Here is a 12,855-nt window from a genome sequence, read left to right on the forward strand (position 1 = left end):
TTAAAGGAAATATTGTGCAATTTGAGGTGTACACGTTTCAGAATATGATTACACTCGTTTGTGGATATTTATAGGTAGTGCTTGGACTAACTCTGAGACCAAGACCCTCAAGTTGGGAATATTAAATTTACTTGGTGGCACAATAGGTTACATTTTGAGATTTTCAGAAGGAATTACTGAGCTTAAAAATTGTGACTTTAAAGATTTTCATTTCTAAATTGCGGTAGAAAATATTGATTTTAAAACGGTAAGGAATAGGCTGTTCATCAATCTCTTGTTATGAAGGAGACAAAAAAAGAAATTCCAAGTAACATCACATTAGATGTTATGTAGTTAATGCCGTTAACGTTAGAAAAATTATCAAAGATGCAAAAATTGTCTGACTTACCTCTCATTTTTTGCTCGTCAAGTAGTTGTCTCTCCAGATTGTCTTTCACCTCTCGTTCTCTCAAAACGTCCATTTTTAGTTCGGCTGAAACAAAACGAAACAAAATTAGTTATTTATTCTAATTTAAGGAAGTCTTTAGTCGTAAGATAAATATCAATAATCATTCCAATAAGAGAAAATGTTGGCATAAACAACATTTTAAGTTAAATGAATGGTTGGTGCACAAAAGGTATTGTATAAATTTAACAGTGAGCTGAAGGCAGTACAAGGCCGCCAGCAAGGGGTCGATTAGGAACATAAACACGGATTAACTCATTCGGAATCCCGGTACTATTGTGAAGGAGTCGAATTTAGAGATTTGCATAACTTTCAATTAAACTTAACCTGACGGAAACGATTGGGGGACTCACTTCCGATAGCTGCCTGGTTATTTGAGTGCTTTGAATACAATTATATATACACTAGTTTTGTTGTCATAATTGGATCTTTATAGATATAATGTAATTAAATAACAACAAGAGATTACACTATTTCCTTTCTGTGAAATATCGTGTAAGTCTTTTTTTCAATAACCTACTAAAACGAGCTGATTTCGTGAACATGATTATGATTTCAAAATGACTGTGTTTCTATCTCATATTTCGATCATAAAATAATTGCACGACAAATTGAATATGGGAGCAAGATGCACGCACACAGACACCCCTGCAATGGAATTTATATATTTCAATCAAGTCGTAATCTGAAAATCAAAAGAGCCAATTTCGTGTACGGGATAACGTAACACAGTCAAATTTGAATAGAAAGAGGTCATGCCCGTTTAATTTGGGCCCTTATTCAATTAGGTACCTAAGACGCGTCTATCTAATGGAGGTTGTAGGGATCAGCCTGATTAACTTGCGTTGTTAGCACCTACGGTTACTGCAACGATGTGCTTAGTCCAATGAATAGACTGTGACTTTTAGTAGATAGAAGTGGAAATAAATGTTGATTAAAATTGATCCGTTGCTGAGTAACTAAAAGTGGTAGCACCAAGTGACTTAGTACGATTTAGCACACCTATATAATTTCTTATAGCATGTGTAAATGTATATTTTCGAGCAGCTAGGATGCTTATTAAATTCTTAAGATTTCTTATATATCTAAAACGTTTTGAAAACCATGAGTAATTAAGCTAGTATTTCTCTAGACAATATTTTATAAACAAGTTATTATTCCTTACACTCACTTATTTGAAATCGGATTGCCATCAGAGTGATATGTAAAGAACTGCAGGTGTTTTGAAATGTCAGCAACCAATAGTCAGAATAAATGACATGCTTTCTCCAGTCGGTAATTTAGCTGTCAACGGAGGTCTGTATTCTTTCGATGAACTGTTTAATTATGGTCTTTAAAGTTATGTAAAACAAGCAATATCTCAGGTTATTGATGCTAAAAAGTTCTTTACTGACGTTGAAATTTTATTGACAATACTTTTGAACTGACTGAATACAAATTAATAAATAGGTAAGTACATTTTTACGACATGTGAAAAGACATATAATAAGTTTTTACAAGATAATTGCTTAATCATAAAGACACGGAATATAATAACAATTTTAATATAATATTCAGTTAACAACTGCTATAATTAAATTAAAATAAAACAAGTTTAAAATAATTATTATACATTTGCTAACTATCATTGCAACAGTAGATTCTGCTAATATTACGGAACCACTATAGATAATATGCCATATTGGACGTACAGCTCCTCACCTAGTGGCATCACAATATAGTTCATATAATATCGTGGCAGCATTACTTGTAGTTTAATTCTTCCCTCAACAATCCCGTTCCTCCTAACAAGGACTGGTCATTTAACAGTTCCGCTGGCAATTTAATTATTTCTACAGGTTCAATATGACTTAACACGCCATTTAATCGAAAGCTGATAGCGAGCCACCCGATACGTTTGCAGATTAAATATAGTGTAATGGACATTTGCAATGCCTGTCGGTATCACATAATGTTGCCAATAATCTAGTATCAATAAAATAACTGAATAGTAAAGTACTCTAATAAAGAAGTGACTGATGTACTCAAATAATTAAAACAATAGAAAAAACAATACGTAAAAAATTTAATAAAGTAGAAGATCCAGTAGGAGCTGAACATAATGATAATAAACAGTATACAGTTGTATTCAATAAAACACGATTGTGAACAAAGGGTGACCAGTCAACGTTTCAATTTACAAGATCACGGCTACTGATACCGCGCGATCATACCTTTAAATGCCTTTATACCTTATTATATCCAAGATACCTGTGTCTGAGGACTTTATCTGCAGATTTTGGTGCGTCGATACGAGCGTGTACCGAGCTCGGACCTGCATCGTAGGCGTAGATTACAATCGTCGTGCATTATTTTGTCGCTTTTAGAATTTCGCTAATTAGGTACTTCAATTTCTTCTACTGCCTTTTTTACCGGATTTAATTGTAAAATCGTTGTGTATTACGTTTAATGTATTTAAAGCTATGCGAAAAGATGTTTTTTTTTCTCTTTTACGCACTAAAGTTGATAGTTGTTAAAATGAATAAATGTAGATCATTTAAATATATAAAGAAGATGACAGGTTGAAATATGAGCCAGCCCTACTATAAGAGTGGATGATGAGATAAAGATAGGATGAACAAAAGGTGGCCACTTATAGTCGACTATAAGCACTAAATTGATGTACCTTCGCCTAATCATTATCATCACCCGACAGCTACATTTAGCTGGAACAGTCACAATCATAATTTCATTACGTATTTTTGTTACAAAAAGTCAATCTCAAAACGTGGGGCGAGATTAATTTCAAATCAATCCAGTATACTGTAATTTAGACGGCTTTTAGTTAAGAGTTGTTTCGCACATAAGACGTAAATTACGAACGGCCGGGCCGCCATTTAGGGCCCGCGTTGGCATGCCGCATATCTGAACATCTCTCGATTTGCGAGTAGAAACGCCTTAACAAAAGATGCCCCTGGTGGTCCCCAAGTACTTAGTTGCTCGCAATCTTGTTGTCTTTGTATGTACCTTTTAACTACTGATTATGCGGATATATTAAATTACTTAAACTTTTATTAAATTCACTTTGTTATATTTAATTAGCAAAAGTAAAGTTGATTAGTACCTATTTGTAGCTTTTAGAAATAGTATCACGATCAGCTTTGTTGCACGCTCGCGAAGATTTAGTGGCAAACACTTTCTACTGCTATGGTTTTACAGTGCGCTTTTATTCGATGTTTCAGAAATTTTAAAACAATAAGAAATTAAATATAAAAAAAAAACTTAATAATCTTCCATTATACGATCATTTTAATCAAAATTAGACACTTATAAATCATCAAAACCAGTCACTAAGCAGCCAAAATAAAATGGATCGAATATGTTTATCGATAAAAACAAGGGAAAATCAAAACTCTCAAGCGGAACAGACGATTATTATTAAATCGATCTTCATATCGGATCAATCAAATTCGAAACCAGATCGAGTTAGTCCGCCGAAAAAATTATTACTTTATAAATAAAATAACAATAAAAACGATGCGGCCGTTAAAGGGAATATATAATTATGGACAATTATTATGATACGAACTCAATAGCTGATAGATGATTGAAAGGATCGAGACCCATTAACAAAAGGATCAATTTTAGTTACGCAATTTAATGAACTAAACTAATTAATAGTTGTAGTTGATATGGTAATTGTTTCACGTAAAATTTAGCCGGGGCGGTAGATTTCTATATCATTATACTTTTGTATAATCTTTTAGTCGGGGGACGAATGTGATTCTCGAGTAGCGAAGGGTAGCGAGGAAAATTCTATTTCTCTTCAATTTCGCGCACTCAGTAAAAACAACAATAATATTTAAATTTCGGATGCGACACCCTTGGAGAATTGTCCAATGTTGGAGTGCACCGAGCTATTTAAATTTAGAAAGACAATTCCCATGTTTAGCGCAGGGAATAAAGTTGAAAAATTGCTTCGGGTATGACGGATTGAGGTAAAGAAGGAAAAATAAAACAATTATATTCCCTTAATTGGACAACGTGAAAAGTTGTTAGACAAGACAGATAATTTATTCGGTATAAGGTTACAAAAAACTCAACAGTTTAATTTCAACGAAACCTAAGTCATAGGGTGAACGAATTAAGACATATTTTCACGGCCCCTTCCACAAAGCAGACTAAGTTGAGCTTGCAGTTAAAATAACAATTAAAGTCATCCCAAAATTTACGACTCAAAACTGGCAAAATAATTTAAACGAGCGTTGTGGTGGAAACGACCGAAATGGGTCTTTCATAAGGGAAACAAAAGTAAGTATTCAGTTCTCCCTCGGAATCGCGTTTGGTCGTTTTGAACATGAATGAATTTGAGGAAGTCTTAAGGTGAAATTTTAATAGTAATAGCATAAGGAAATATTACTAAGGAATATTGTTGATTTAAGCACTTTTGGAGGTTTAACGAGGAGGAGTAATTTGATTTATGAAAGACATTCCACTTGGAGAAAATATGTCTTAAGTAAAATTCGTTATTTAGTGAATTTTTTTTATATAGAATTCATGTTTTCCTGTGTTGTAAATATTTTTAATACAGGTTCAATTCAGGTAAAACACTTTAAAATGTATCACGATGGGCTGGTATTAACGCATTAAATTACACATTATTCTCCTAAAGGTAAATTCGAAGTAACGATAATGGTTGTCATGGCGCGGAAAACGAATTTTCTTCCCTTTGCTATGCCTCTTTTTAAATTTACAAACCGGCAGCAATTTTATTTTATTGTTATTAGATTTTTCCGGCTTATGTCACCCGGCGACGTCACTGCGGAGGATTATTCCCGCAGTCTCTTCGCTAATAATCATAAGAATTGCTTCCCTTTATTATGTGTGAAATTTAGAACATAAAATCTTTGAACCAAATCTATGAATTTTAAGATTTTCATCCTTCTGCTGTGCAGATAAGGACACATTTACAGCGACAGAACTCGGAATGATTTTCATAAAAACGTACGTCGTCTAGTACTACTTTATTCGGCCCGGAGATTTCGTCATACATGTGTAACGCATAATTTTATGAATATATTATAAGGTATTTGCATTTGAAATGTCGGCTGAGAGATAATTTGACAGAGATCGTAAAGCTGGCTCCGCCATGTTATTACTGTAGCACAGGCACAATAATGAAGATGTCGTCGCAAAATGGATTAAAAAGTGTTAGCGTATCGAACGAGGCGCATCGGAATAACTCGTGGTGTTATCGGCGCACGCGCACCCTATCTGCGATCAAAACACACCGGATAAGATTATCCGGTAGCCCGGTATTATTTTAATGAGACTACACGACTCCGCGAGATTCGCCGCGATACGAGAAAACTTAGGTAACGAACAGAATAAAAATATACGGGTCAAGAGAGATATCAACCGGCCGAACGAGATGACGGCTGCTCGGGATGGGAATATTTTGCGGAGGGGATTTTTAAATTAGCCACAGAACACGATAAACTCTTGTACATCTACATACCAGCTGACGGCAGATCGGCCGATACCATTATGTCTTTGGTAAGGTACCGATTAAAATATCCACATTTATAAGCGGCCAGCATCTGTTGGTATTTAAATAAGATATAAACGCGAGTCCGCGAATGTTTTGTTTTGTGGGTAAATTTTTCTCCCCTCACCGGATATATTGGTATTAAAAATGTAAGGGAGATTTATGCGAATGGCTCTAAGCTTTCATTAGTGTTTCTTGCGCGGTGCGCTGCGGTCGCAGCTCCCTGACCGGTAATTTCTCATTTTTCTGCAAACTTCCCGATGTTGTGAGCGCCCACCGGAATTTAACTGCATATAAAGAATATTAATGCTCCTCTAGAGTCGAAGGCAGGTGTACGCGATGACTTATTTTATTTCGATTTTCTTTCCGTGGGGTGTCTTAGAAAATGGAAATTAGACACTTTTGAATTGATGTAAGTAGGAAATACGGGCGCAATCACGTTTACGCTTTAAAAGCTTTTTCTTTTGTTATCACTTAGGTGCAGGTAAATTATTTTCATTTACATACCTAATTCATTATTACATTGTTTTTACATTAAGTTGTTAGTTTGAATGATATTTGTCATATTTATCATTTAGTAGAAGAAATAATAATTTTCATCGTTAATCGTTATAAATAGGGCTCGAATCTTTCCATAATCAGAGTTAATAATTTTGTATGTAAATTACAACTAGGGCAAGGGTTACTCACCCCTGCTGATGAAATAAAATAACCAGCAGAGAAATATATGTGTAGGTTAGGATTTAACTTCTATCTTGGAGTCTATTTTATGTGGACATGTGACGTGCAAGCTAGCTTGCTTTATGGCTATTTTGAAATTGTATGAATAGATTTATAAGTAATTTATCGGTCGTATGTTTACAGAGAACAGAATAATGGCTTAAAGTAAAGAAGATATGTATGTAAAAACAATGTATAGATATAAATGTGTTCTTCTTTATTTGTTACTAGTTCCATTATGGAACGTGTTCGTGTGTAGTTCCATTACGGAATGCTTTCCATTTTGTGTAGAAATGATAACATTAGTTTTATGTCAGTTTCATTGTCACATTGGCTTTGTCTTGATTCAAAAATTGATTAAAAGACAGAGGACCAATACCGACAAGCAGCTCACATAAATAATAAAGCCATGCACACTCGCACAATTGGGCGTGCGTCACATTAAATTATTTCAGCTAAGTAATTCCGAGCGGTTAATTATTGTGCACAACCTGCCAGAGTTGAGAATGTAATTATTATTAAACTTTACGATTGTCTCACTTTACCCCTTTACTTTGCTCATCCGAAACCTTAGAACCTAACCGACAGCAACCGGCAAAGAAAGTCGGACATTAACACAATGTAACTGAGTCTAAATTCAAAGGGCGTTGCTGACAAATTCTGGCCTCCTAATTCGCAGTCGGGTTACATTAGATCCTTAGATCCTCGGGGAGTTTCTTGCCTTGTTGCGGTCCCGGATTCATATTTGAGCTACTGTCTATAAATTGTACACATATACGAGAACTTAAATCTCTCAATGTTTGTAATTCTATTTAATGTTACGTTGAATTATTTATTTCTCTGTACTACATGAATATTTTATCTCAAACCTGTATCAGTTCTTTACCTAAACATATTACTAGAAATATTTTTGTATTAACTATTTCTACTGTTACTACTGTACTACCAGTCAAGTCACATTCAAAAATGTACAACAAAAAGTAAGTACATTTTTGAATGTAAACTTAATATTATCAAACTATGTATTCTTATTATCAAATAAAATTGAATCGTTTTAATATAAGATTTATTTATTACTGAAAATCGCAAAAATCGATTACAAAACCAAACCCGCTTAGAATGTCTGTGACGCAAGTAATTCACTAGCCTTAGGCGGACAGTCGATCAACCCTTTTCTACAGCTACAATAAAATAGGATTAAAAAGTGGTTTAAGTTTAAGTGGTTTAAAATTTTAATCTTAATTTTATATTCTAATTAAAATAATGCAAATACTTATATTGAAAAATCATCTAATTCGTTTACCTACGAAAACATAAACGATTAAGATTGGATTACCTACTGATAAGAAACCAACAGAAAAACAGATCGTCCAAATAGGAAATAATCGGCTAGCCTACTTTTTGACATGATTGAAACTACTTTGGGTAAGTAACCATGTTAACTAAATAATAGTTCTTAAATGTTTATTGATTGATTATTACTATCTGTCAATAAAGATAATATTAACCAACGACATCCGAGCGAGTTACTAGATGGCGCGCGTGTGGTCAAGTCGCGTGCGCAATGTAACCGGAGCGACACGCGCAAGAAATCTAATATGGCCGCCACCCGACATCTCCGCATATCGGTATTCGGTACGCAATGGAATTTTAATATCTAGCCGTTAATGTCACTTATTGTTTACTTAGTTCAATGAGCGAACCAAACCGCAAGGTTTTCCTCGAGCGAAATAATCGTTTCACCATTTTCAAACATAAAATACGTTTCATAAGACATGGTTCTATCAACTTTACCTACAAATAAATCTCTCTCATCACTTTTAGTGACTACCGTTTGGAACTGATTTTTACTTTCAATGCGGGAAAATGTCATATCACAGTAATTAATTGGGATTTTTTGGTCATTTTCTCGTATCTTTGTGTTCACGGCGTTGGAATATGATTAATTTAGTTATGCTCTCACCCTAATAATAAAAACTTGATGTCTTAGTTTAATAATATTTATTAAAACAAACCTCTTCGATCCCATAACTCAACAGTGCGGTTGAAGTAAACAAACAAAGATTGCAGTTGGTGATTTTTGAGCACACCTCGGCGCACAATGGCGTGAAAGCTGGCGCGGCGCGGTAACAATGCGTCGTTGGTGTATCGGCGCTTGCGCATCGCGCGGTGGCTCGTTTGCGCTGGAGGCGGTGTTTGTACTGTGGAAGCTAGCTCAGACTGCTCGTGATCGACCGTTTTGCAATGAGTCACATCATTCAAATAAAAATAAGGTAATATTTACAGTTTTCTTTGCTGAGTAAATTATTAATTTATTTGCGTTATTCGTGTAATAATGCGCTCGTACAACGTAGCGAGCTAGATAGTGGATTGGTAGTTTAGATAAAGGTATATACTATTTTAACAAACTTCACTGATATCTAGGTTTAGCTAGTTAACCCGATATGAAGACTATTTATTATAACTTTTTCAACGAACAACAACAAAATTATCTGTATTACAAATTGGACATAGTCCATCATTATTTATTTACATATTTAACACGTAACATAGTAATTGAGCCCACCGCGATAATGTCGCGTCGTCAGCATTTTAAAAGCTTTCATATCAATTGATTCCATTAGCAGAGTACACAATGTTTGTGTATTTGCTCGTCAGTTTTTATCATTGGCCAGTCTGTTTGTCCCATCGGTCATTCTAGCGATATTGATGGTCTGGACATGTGGAAACAGCATTTGCAATTTCTCCATAATGTTCAGATGAAAATGCAGTTTATTTTTATTTTCACAAAATTGATTTTGGTTAACTGATGTATTATTTACGCTACATTTCTGTTTTCTGTTTCAAAAGAAGTTTTAAATAAATATTTCAACTGAAGTATATTTTCAATATGGTTATATTATACATTAAATTTATCAATAAATTCATTATAAGCATATCACATAACTCAAGGGAACGGAATAGCGTCGGCGAAGCCCCATAAAATACACGGCTGTATCAAGTCTCGTGCCATTTGTCCATTGACCAGCACTTAGCTTAACAAAAACTGATAGTTGTTACAAAGGAGCAAAACGAACGCAACAAGAGCTGGCCATCTCAGGAATAAACTTAGCGGTAAGAATTAACAGGGATAAAGGCTTAAAGAGTAGCCGAAGCAGATTTATGTCGCGATGATCGCAATCGCCCCGATTCTCCGTGCATAGTTTTATTTTTTCGATTGAAAGGAATGTTGCTGTATCGAACGAGGATTGGTTAAGTGGAACAATGTTCGCCGTTTGTTGACTTTAGTTTTAAAGATTCTTTTCATAAAAGTAATGTGTTATTTATTTTTACCTATGTACCTACCTAATTAACACAAAATAATATTCTTATTCTTTAATATTCTTAAGGAACAATATGAAAGAAGAAAGTTTAACATTATTAAAATGGAAAGCTTTTGTAAAAGTACAACAAATAATATTTTCTAGGATTTTATATTTTTGATAATACAGAAAAAATCAAAATATAATATAACCAAGCCATTCAGAATGACATGCAAACGTGGAACCGTAAACCACAAAAGCCAAGTTCTGCAGGTGCAATATGAGGACCATTTCCCATTCATTGCTACCATATTTACGGACGAATCGACAGCATTTTGCGCAGTCCATTCACTGAACCCTTCCCTGTTATCTGATAAGGCAGTGAATACGGCACATTTGTCTGTTCGTCACCCTGCACTAGTGTAAAAATTGTCAGCGAAAGCTCCCAGATAAGAATCTGCTATTTTGTCGCTCTAAAGAGGGGCCTCTGTTTGCAAATGGGTATTTTCTGTGGCAGATAGCATGTTTATACATTTTTACTTCTTATATTCATAATTTTGTACTGATTATTTTTATGTACATATATGAAAATGATATTTATGAAATTACAGGTTATGTAGAGATATGATTTTTTTTCCAATAAACTTATTTATTATTGACATTTCGGATGATTTATCAGAGGATTCCAATATGAAAGAAAGATATTCGATCTTGTCGGTTCAGGGAAAATGCAAGTACTTATTGAAAACGATAAAGATAATACAAAAAGATAAATATCTCTCAGACTTTATATATGTTTTGTTACATACGATCGAGCAAATCAGAAGAGAGATAAAATGCTGGGCTTGACCGTAACACCTATCAATTGAGCCGGGCGAACCAAGCGAGTGATTGCTGTAATTTCTATAAAAAAATCAACGGTAAAGTTCGCCAGACATATCGATTCGAAAAAATGTTTCATCAACAATAATTTTATTATCGTAATAACAAAATTACTGGTTGCCTCTATACGCAATTCCCACTCTTAATCTCTTCGGTTTAGGGAGTTATTTCTTTGACGACTTGTGTGTCGAGGGGGGGAGAAATGGAACCTTTTGTTAGCCTATAGCATTATTATTTCTCATTTTGTTTTGTTTATTAATACAATTGGCTGGAGGCGCAATATTGATATTCAAGTTTGATGATGACTCGAGCCGCGGGTTTTCTCCCCGACTCTCTGTATTTTTATGGGTTTTATAACAATTGCGTTTCGTTTCTTTTGTTTGCGCTCCAGCGAATTGAATAATGTTAGCAAATTTTATAAATAAATCGTGTTTCGGATGAAAGCATAGCCTGCAGATTCCATAATTAGTTGCTGTATCTCATTTCATATTATACATTATAAAAAAGTAAAACGAAAATAATAACTTGGGAATTTAGAAATATTTAATCACATTTTAAAACATTAGTTCCTAAAGCTTTGACAAAATACACACAAGTTTTATGTTATTAATTTAGTTAGCACCGTTGCAACATTATCTTTCGTACAAATAAATGCTAGAATACCATTAATCCATTTATCCGCGCCTATCTTTGAACAACCATAGAGCACTGCGTTATTTCTCGACGGGAAAACGGAATGACGAGAATAAATAACTGGCAGAAATATCAATTAAACAATTATGCTGTCCGAATGAAATCGTGTGTAATGATAGTGGGTTGGACTATAACTCAGGTGCATCTGTTCTATGGCTATTTGCGGAGAACGACGTCTGTTATACCTGTCTCCGCTTATGCTGCAAAACCATGGACATAGATATTAGTTTCGTACTTCTTTACTTTGTGGGCATGAACAATTGAACATGGATGATGACATATTTTCTTTCTTTTATATATGCACTATGCACCGCTAATGAAATAAATAACATATTTCTCAGTATTGTCTCTGCTTATGTAATGACCTAATTTATAGCTGTTTCAAATTATTATTTTTAATTACCTAGATCTATTTGTCAAAACATGATCTCGATTGGCGACTCAGAATACAATAATTTTAGAAAAAAATCTAATCAGAGAAAGTATTAGACCCTTGTGTAGACGCGCTACGTTACGAACAATTTTAATATACCTACACTATGCCTGCAGCTTCCAAGAAACATTAAAGACAAAACGGCTGTATTTACCTATTATTTATAATTTAAATAATTTCGCGTAATAACTCAATAAATAGGCATTCTGTAATGGGATGCAAATGGAACGTGTCGTTATAAAATACTGGGATCAGGAACAAACGGCTTCTAACTGCGCTGCGTCTCCGATCCAGAGGTAATCAGTGTTGCCCATACGTCCGTACGCAGAATCGATTCTCGCGGCTCGACTAATATCGATTATAACATTTACATCCTGCAGTGTCTCTGTATCATAATCTATGATAATTTCACATGTAAATCCATGGACGTTACGAGTAGTTCTGGGAAATTCGAGACCATTTTATATTTTTTCAGAAACGATGATTGCTGATTTTCCCTACATTATGCTAATTAACTTGCAATTGGCCAATAACCATATTTATCAGCAGTTGTATGAATAGACTGGCTCATGATTAAATCTGTCAACTCTTGATGAAGCAAGTCAATGCGTACCTAACTACATAAAGCTAGTTTCTCTGCTACAAAGTAGACTTTCAAGTAGGTATTTTTTGCTTATATGACTTTGTATAATCTACTGATACTATAAAGTTTTATTACATGAATAATAGTTAATTAAAAGATATAATGGTTCCGGATTAACTGGGCTCTAAGCATGTGAACACAGAAATTATCAAGGTAGAAGTACGGACTTGACAAGTTGCGTTAAGAGGTATCAAACTAACATCACATCTC

At 34.4% G+C, this 12,855-nt stretch overlaps 1 protein-coding gene across 8 annotated transcripts in view; it reads right to left on the minus strand.

Moving 5' to 3' along the window:
- The window catches only part of dac (dachshund), a 146,038-nt gene that overhangs the window by 37,164 nt on the left and 96,019 nt on the right, over nucleotides 1–12,855 (minus strand). For all 8 annotated transcript variants that reach the window (XM_053756914.1, XM_053756915.1, XM_053756913.1 and 5 more), the window contains one exon: nucleotides 389–472. In XM_053756914.1, coding sequence (XP_053612889.1) covers nucleotides 389–472 — 84 coding nt within the window. The remainder of the gene's footprint in view (nucleotides 1–388; nucleotides 473–12,855) is intronic.

Source organism: Plodia interpunctella, chromosome 16 (assembly GCF_027563975.2).
Source record: "Plodia interpunctella isolate USDA-ARS_2022_Savannah chromosome 16, ilPloInte3.2, whole genome shotgun sequence".
In the NCBI taxonomy this organism is placed as follows: domain Eukaryota; kingdom Metazoa; phylum Arthropoda; class Insecta; order Lepidoptera; family Pyralidae; genus Plodia; species Plodia interpunctella.